At 44.7% G+C, this 8,834-nt stretch overlaps 1 protein-coding gene across 1 annotated transcript; it reads left to right on the top strand.

Annotated features, from left to right (window-relative positions):
- The first annotated feature begins 2,174 nt into the window (after positions 1 to 2,174).
- fzd9b (frizzled class receptor 9b) lies at positions 2,175 to 5,055 on the top strand. The gene has a single exon (XM_051398756.1). It carries the CDS (start codon positions 2,719 to 2,721, stop codon positions 4,474 to 4,476), a length of 1,758 nt encoding a protein of 585 aa, XP_051254716.1. The 5' UTR covers positions 2,175 to 2,718; the 3' UTR covers positions 4,477 to 5,055.
- Positions 5,056 to 8,834: the final 3,779 nt, after the last annotated feature.

The following is an 8,834-nucleotide window of genomic DNA, read 5'->3' on the forward strand; positions in this document are numbered from 1 at the left end:
TCGCACAAACCCACAATAAAACAACACATATGTGTTTTTACGCTACGATTTGTACAAAGATTAAAGAAACAACACACAGTTTGTTAATTAGTGAGTTTTAGAGGTGCTGGTAGTTGGATTTTGTGACCTTTGGACATCATTAAAGTTAACTGCTGTTGGTTTACATTTAGCATACAGACATGAGACTAGTATCGATCGTCTCATCTCACTTTCGACAAAAAAAAAGCAAATAAGCAGTATTTCCCAAAATGTTGAACTTTTCCTTTAAAAAAAGAAAGAGTGTCTTTTGTGTGTTTCAGTTTGTGTGCAAGAGGCCACGCCGTTATTTCTCCGCCAGTATTGATCCATTCTCACGCCAGACAAATGCAAAAATGCCTTCAGCAGAGTTTTAACACAGAGACTAATAGAGACAGTATGCAGTTGACAGACAATTCAGTCCTGCAGGGCGAGAGGCCAAAATCCTTGAGTTCCACCCCTGTTTGAGAAAAGATCAAATGTTCAGTGCAACAGCTGTGGAGCTGCAGGCTCTCCCCATTCAGCCACTAGATGGAAACAATAGTCCTTGCATTCATTTGTTGCATGTTATGCCTGATTCTGTGCACTGTTTTGTCCTCCAGTGCCAATTCAAATCATCCTGTTTGTGGATTCACTGTGTGTTTTAGAGAGACCATCCCTCAGCCTTACCCACCCCTGCCGAAGTGTCCTCAAGCAAGGCAAGTGAAACCACTATACCAGCTTTGTTTTACAGAACTATCCTGCAGGGCTCAATAAAGTTTCACATTATACTGCATGAAAACATTAGCAGAAAACGGTGACAGAGTAATTATGAGTCAGCAACAGTAAAACACCTCTGGGACTATCATTTTACAAGAGGAGTGGGCATTTTTTCTACAACTATACTGGTGGAAACTCAGAGCAGTAAAGGCAGGTTTCTTATTATGGATCCAGGGGGGAAAGTTGTTGCCTCACCTTTTTAACGTTCTTCTGTAATTCTTATAATTGCTTAATAAAGGATAATAATAATATCAGATCAATTTGTGGTGGTTGTTAATATGAATCTTTGTGTTGATAACTGACTGTACAGTCCCCGACCAGTTGTACTTGCACGTTTCTTGAGTTGTTACATTTTATATACATTTCCTCACTATTGCATTAATACCATTATGAGTTGTTTTCACTTGAGTTTTCCAATTGTATGCTACTTTATACTTTTTACTCTATTTATCCAACAGCTACAGTTAGTTAGGGCCTGCATTGCAAGTTAAAAGCGCATAAAATACAAATATAAGACAATATACTTATAAGTATTTACATAAAACTACTCAACACATATAAAGTCGTTACAACAGCTACAACACTAAACTGCTACTTGTATGTTAATGCATCAGTAATAATAACCCATCCTATAACGACAGGGGCCATTCTGCTGTAAACATTATGAGTACTTTTAATAAATACTTGAGGTGTTTTGCTGATTATACTTTTACCCTCGGTGGCCCCATATTTTGTGATAAGCGTCTTTATTTTCAGTCGTTATTATGCTTACGTAGTGTAGATTATTAAATAAATGTTTACATTTAATAAACGTATAATTTGTGAAGGTGAGCGGGTGAGTTGGGTGCCCACAATTGACTTTTGCCCGGGGGTCCCCTAGCAGGTTAATCCAGCCCTGCTCATGCTCAAGTATAACCCTGAACACTGGAGTGTTTATTCTGATATATCATTACATTATTCATACAGATGTGTCTGTGTCTAAGTAGCATTTTTACTGTTTTCGGTCTAGGAGGTACTGGAACTGTTTTATAAGCTCATTGTGTTTATGCATGTAAAATCTTTATAGCATAACTATATGTCAAATAAAGTACAGCATTTTCCTCTAAACTGTAGTGAAGTGACTAAGTGTGGAAAATATTGACTGAATATAGATTGCACCACTTCAGGTACATTTCTGCTCATTCATTTACATTTTGAATGCACTATTTTTAACCAGTAAATTAGTGTTTTACACGCTGTTTCGCTGAAGTAAAACAGTCTGAGCTCAATCGAGAGCAGAAATGTCAGAGGTATTTTGACCATCCTCCAGCATCTGTCTGATAATTTTCCTTGTGTGGTGCTGCCGGTTGAAATGTGAGCGTCACGGAGCGCCCACCCCCCTCCTCCCCTCGGTCTCTCCCCTGACTGGAGTCCCACTGAGCGGCTCTCAAACTTCAGTGTCGAGCCTGAAAGCGGAGGACTGAAGGAGCAGGAGCCGACAGACGGAGAGAGTCGCAGCTAAAACAGACCTCTTTTATTATTATTCTTTTGGACCGGCGACCAACGGCGCCAACGGCCGCTTTGATCCGCGCTGCATGTCAACGGTTGCTAACGGTCGGTTTGAGGATTTACACTGAGCTCCGGCTGTTTGATTTTTGATGGTTTTTTCCTCCATTGTTTGTCGAAGTTTCCGACTGTCACGTCTTAGTTACGGACCTTTATCTCGACTGTCTGTGGGATTAATCGTTTTAATTCAAGACCCGACTAACTGAACACTTCTCTACTTTCTGTTTTTGGAGGTTTTTTTTTTTTACCCTCTAACGGAGCGGTAACGGGAACATTTGGACCTGCCTTCGCCATGGGGAAATAGCGGGGATCTCTCTGTAACCTACCACCACCACCGTGTTTCTGACTTTTGTTCATGATCATTTTTAAAAGACAGGGCTCAGTTTTTTGACTAAAACAATGAGCATGGATGGCTGTCCGTTGAAGGTGGTGATTTTCCTGTGGTGTCTGCTGGTGATTTCGGGCTCCAGCTTTGAGATCGGCTCCTACGACCTGGAGCGAGGCAGACCGGCCAAGTGCGAGCCCATCGTGATCCCCATGTGCGAGGGGATCGGCTACAACCTGACCCGGATGCCCAACTTCATGGACCACGACGACCAGAAGGAGGCTGCCATCAAGCTGAACGAGTTTGCCCCTCTGGTGGCGTACGGCTGTGATGTGCACCTCCGCTTCTTCCTCTGCTCCCTCTACGCCCCCATGTGCACGGACAAAGTGTCGACCTCCATCCCCGCCTGCAGACCCATGTGTGAGCAGGCCAGGGAGAGGTGTGCCCCCATCATGAAGAAGTTCAGCTACACCTGGCCGGACTCGCTGGACTGCTCCAAACTGCCCACCAGGAACGACCCCAACGCCCTGTGCATGGAGGCCCCTGAGAACGAAACCAGGACGGAGGGCAAGAAGGGTGAGGGCATGCTTCCGGTGCCCCCTCGCCCCAGACAGCCGGGTACCAGCAGCGGGCGCTCTCCGGGCAGCATGGGCTCCTGCGAGAACCCGGACAAGTTCCAGTTTGTGGAGAAGAGCCAGTCGTGTGCGCCCCGCTGCTCCCCTGCCGTAGACGTCTTCTGGTCCAGGCAGGACAAGGACTTTGCCTTCATCTGGATGACGGTGTGGTCCATCCTCTGCTTTGTCTCCACCGCCTTCACCGTCCTGACCTTCCTCCTAGAGCCTCACCGCTTCCAGTACCCCGAGCGTCCCATCATCTTCCTCTCCATGTGCTACAACGTCTACTCCGTGGCCTTCATCATCCGCTCGGTGGCAGGGGCCGAGAACATCGCCTGTGACAGGGAGAACGGCGAGCTGTACATCATCCAGGAAGGGCTGGAGTCCACGGGCTGCACCATCGTCTTCCTCATTCTCTACTATTTCGGCATGGCCTCGTCTATCTGGTGGGTCATCCTCACCCTCACCTGGTTCCTGGCTGCAGGGAAGAAGTGGGGCCACGAGGCTATCGAAGCCCACAGCAACTACTTCCACATGGCCGCTTGGGGCATTCCCGCTCTCAAGACCATCATCATCCTCACAATGAGGAAGGTGGCTGGAGACGAGCTGACTGGGCTGTGCTACGTGGGAAGCATGGACTCGGGGGCGCTCACCGGCTTCGTCCTCATCCCTCTGTCCTGCTACCTGATCATCGGCACCTCCTTCATCCTCACCGGCTTCGTGGCTCTCTTCCACATCCGCAAAGTGATGAAGACGGAGGGCACCAACACAGAGAAGCTGGAGAAGCTCATGGTGAAAATCGGCATCTACTCCATCCTCTACACGGTGCCGGCCACCTGCGTCATAGTCTGCTACTTCTACGAGAGGCTAAACATGGACTACTGGAAGCTGAGGGGGCTGCAGATGAAGTGTGGGTCGTTCAACGGGCTCAGCAGCGACTGCTCGCTGCAGACGTCCGTGCCCACGGTGGCAGTGTTCATGCTGAAGATCTTCATGTCGCTGGTGGTCGGCATCACCAGCGGGGTGTGGGTGTGGAGCTCTAAGACCCTGCAGACCTGGCAGGGCCTGTGCAGCAGGAAGCTGACAGACAGGACTAGAAGTAGGAAACCCTGCAGCGGCGTCAGCTGCGGCAGCACACACTGCCACTACAAATCTCCTGCTGTGGTTCTGCACATGGCCAAGACAGACCTGCACTCAGACAACCCCACGCACGTCTGAGAGGGAGGCATGACACACACACACACGCACACATGCACGCACTGCCACATGCAACCACATACACTCATAAACAAACACTACACACACACACTTACGCCCTGAGTAAGGAGCTGCTAAAGACTTTGTAAGAAGATGAGTGGTTGAATTGAACTGTCAGTAACTGCTCTGCTGCTGCCAAGGGACACACAGGTCAGGACAGACTCACTATGAGAAACTATCTATAAACAGTATTCAATGCATAAAGGGAAATGTTCAGTATTGTTATCCATATTTTTCTGTTTCATAGTGTTCTGTGCAGTAGACATGCCCAGTGTTTCAAAGCAAAAATAAATAAATAAAAAAGAAGACTGTTATGGGAGGTATCTTGGGAAATAGTTTATTCTCCTCCCTGAAAGTGGCATGATTAACTGTATAAATCTGTATAAATGTTTTATTTATTGTAAATATATTTAATTTAAAGTTTGCTCTTCTCAGATGTGTTTGTTTAGATGCATTTATTAAAGGTAAAGGGAAATTAAGTGCCTTTTATAAGAACTCTGGTTCTGGCCTTCTGGAGGATAATAAATTTTGTGGAATTCATGTTGAGCATCTTCACTTCCTGGTGTTATTGTTGTCATTTTGGTAACCGTCTCACACTAGAATGAATATTTAACCACTTTAACAGTCTTAAACTGTTTCAGATTTAATAGTCACAAATGATTGCTCATTGCAGTCTTGTTTTCCTGATTTTCCTGCCATTCTTCTCCTGGGATTCAGGCTTTTTATTTTTCTCCACTAGCGAGAACTCCCTGCCAAATGTGTTGTCTTCCAAGTGCATGCTACACATCCCAGAGGCGTCCCCGACAATAATCCTCAAAGAGAATCGCTGATGAATAGAGTGACAATCCGTGGCAAGTATTAATGTTTGCATCATCTTCTTTAAAATGCAGGAGCAGTTTGCGGAGGAATATATTTAATTAATGGCAGTTTTAATCCTTGCATAGAATGAGTGTTGTTGCCCTCTCGCTGCTCCATTTGATCCCTGCGCAAACACTGAGCACTTTGATCTGAGAGGACAAATCTGAAGTGGATTTCAGCCTCATTGCGTGGTTTCACTGGCAGAGTTAAGTTAAGCACAGGCACTCAAAACTGCGGTTTGCTCATTGAGTAGATGGATTATTAACTTAATATTAAAGTTCATATGTGGTTTGTGGCTCTGAATTTATATTTCTGGGATAAATTAAAGGGAATTCCGTTTTTTACAAAAGATCCAAATTTCCATGTTTAAATGTTTGAATTTGTTTCACTGCAAGGCATTTTGTTTGGCTGGAGAAACAATGCATCATTAATTCTTGAAGAGCTACCATCAGGCATAAATAATCACTGACGGATACAGAGAAAAAGTGTGCATAACGTTATTTTCATTAAATAAATACCCTAAGTTTGGGATCTTGCAACTAACATTTCAGTAATAAAGTGCATTTTATGATGCACAAGAGCCACCATGTTCTCAGATGGTCCATAAAAAAGTGAAAATAAATAGCTTTTACATTACGGGACTTTAACAATTTAAGTGCCAACGTAAATTACAGCCACACACAGCAAGTCATTTCACATAAAGCAAAACACTGTGGAAATTACAATGTTTGACAGAAGTGAAATTGATTATTATGTCTGTGTGTGTGTGTGTGTGTGTGTGTAATTGCGTGCTGTGTCACCAGCAGCAGCAGCAACAGCAGCATATGAGAGTGATAGCATGGAAAAAATGTGATGACCAGGAGCTTGTTTTCATTACATTACTGGAACCTCCGCAGTGTGAAGCAGGCGTGTGCTCACTGACATCTCCAGAGGTTAAAAGTTGTTTTGTTTTCATTTTTCCACCATTTGCGGTTCCAGCAGAGTTATAATAAGATGCACGTACTACACAGCTTGTTCCATGCACATGTTAGTATTCATTTACTAAACACACACCAGTCCAAATCAAAGCTGCGTTATGTCTCTGTAGTAAATTAACCACGTTTCCACTATGCACTGTGCAACGCCTGAGTTAACTTAAATGACTTATTCCTTCCTCCTGCAGAACAACATGTGGGTTAACTACTAACATCCTCCCCCCCTTTTTTTTGGTTTTGTTTTCATTGCTCAGCCATTGTAGACGTTGTCCATGGCTTGGCAGGCGAGCGCTGCGAGTCCTGGACTCTGACACCGTGTGGATCACATTTAACTATTAAAAAGGGCTGTTTTGCTTGGAGCGCGCTCTCAGCCAGAGACTCGGCTGGTGGTGTTTCAGCCACATGTTCCAGTTCATGGGCGCCTGAACGGGGGCGCGTGCTTCCTCCCCAGTTTACACTCCAGTGACATGACCCGGAGAGGCCAAACACTTGCTGTGTGAGACACAAACCAGCTTGTCCCACCTGCGCTGAGCTGCACTGATTAGATAGGAAGTAGGTAGCTGCAGAGGGTTAAGGACATGGGGGTAGTACAGAGGGCAATTTGTCTTCTGCAGCGTTATTTAAACTTTTCCCTTCTCTGCATTCATTTTTTTTTCTCATTTTCTTGCCCTTTCTGCATTTATTTTTTTATTTTTCCGTATATTGCTGAATACGACTAAGAAAAATTACAAAGGTCAACACAAATTACTTGTTACAGCAGCAACAGGATGTCTTTGCTCTGTTTCTTTTTCCACAAATATGAATTCTATCGCTGCATTTCCAGGTCACTGGCAGCTATTTTTAGCTCCTTCTCTTCTCGCAGAGGAAAGGAATCACACAGCACACAGTGCTTCAGATAGAGGCAAGAAAGAAAGGTTCATTCCAAAAACAGAGTTTGTTTGAACTGTGGTTCCTTTGGCGCCAGAGATGTGGCTGCCAGGAACACCTTCCCTTCACACACACACACGCACACACACCTGAGGTCTGCAGTGCCGGAGCAGTGGCAGCCAATCAACACCAAGCTTGTTTCGAAGAAGACCCCACCCCGTCTTCCAGTAATGTCCAAATTTCAGGAGTAAGTAAGCTCGGCCTTGCTCGAAAGATTTAGTTTGGCTGAGCCTCCGCGCTGTTTTTCTTCTCTTCTGGCTCAGGAGGTTAAATAGTGTCAGTCGCACTGAGCAGCAAGTTTGTCTGGGCCAGAAGTGAGACTACTCCCAGAAAAGGCAACACTTTTCCTTATACTTTTCACAGGAATATTTCATTGTGTTGACTGTGAGCCCGAGCGTGTATTTATTGATTCTAAAGCAACACAGAACAGGTCTCTTTACATAGGATTTGTACAATTTGTTTTTTATAGAAAGGCGTAAAAACACCTTCCCGCTTTAGCTGCTGACACCATGTTTTTGTCTGCTGAGGAGAAATCCCTCCATCTGGTCATGGGTCTGATTAAAGGCGATCATTATGGCATCAATGCGCCTCCCTCATAGACTTAAACCCTTGCCCAGCCCTGAGGGGGAAAAAAAGAGAAAATAAAGCATCCTTCATTACCCTGCCCTCCCTCCTTCTGCAGCCCCTCACCCCCCTTGAGCACTATCCCTTTCCTGTGCTGTTTTGATGTGTAAATGAGCGTATTGAAAACCTGCAGGCCCCCAAAGAGATGCTTTCCATGAAAATGCGGCAGTCAGAGAGCACCGGAGTTCACACAGCTCACCACTCCTCGCAACCGGACTCCAATCAGACACCCAGTATACGCCGCTGCCGTCTCGCCTGTTAGAGCAAGACACAAACACACATGAAATCACAATTGTGCACACACACACACACACATGCTGACTCATAACGTTGTGCAGACATAAACATTTACATGGCGAGGTAAAAAAAACTTGCACAGGCGAGTTTGAGAATTTGGTTTTCCTGTGACTTTTTTTTTTTTTTTGAAAGTGAGGATACAGTGTCAAGTGTCTGAAGAGATACAGCAGCTGAAATATTTGTGCAGCATCTATCACTTCCATGAAATGAAAGCGCACAGGCTGAGAGATTAAAAGTGTGTTTTGGAGTACAGAGGATTGGCGGCGTTGTTCAGCGTCTTGGAATTTCAAAACCCTGCAGAGGAAGAAAAGAAAAGAAAGAAGAAAAGCTTTTTTTATTCTATTCAGAATAACATGTTGTCTAATCAACGGCAACACGTCCACCAGGAGTTTATATACAATTAGATGAATCAAAACTCTCTTTCATATTCCCACTCAATCTCTCTTTCAGGATTTATTCTTCCTTGGTTGAGATAATTCTGGTATTTTCTAGACATGAGTGTCACTATCTCAACACAAGACTGGCAAATAAGGCGAACTGCTGCACGGGTATCAAGAAAATGTTGATTCAAGATAGTTTATTGGAAATAACTTCACACCAGATTTTGAGACATTGAGGCTCAATAATAGACAGACTCAT

The sequence above is a fragment of the Dicentrarchus labrax genome, unplaced genomic scaffold (assembly GCF_905237075.1).
Source record: "Dicentrarchus labrax unplaced genomic scaffold, dlabrax2021, whole genome shotgun sequence".
NCBI classification, from domain to species: domain Eukaryota; kingdom Metazoa; phylum Chordata; class Actinopteri; family Moronidae; genus Dicentrarchus; species Dicentrarchus labrax.

Excerpts from the sequence above, each read along its gene's own strand:
- fzd9b (XM_051398756.1), top strand. The coding sequence starts at position 2,719 with ATGAGCATGGATGGCTGTCCGTTGAAGGTGGTGATTTTCCTGTGGTGT.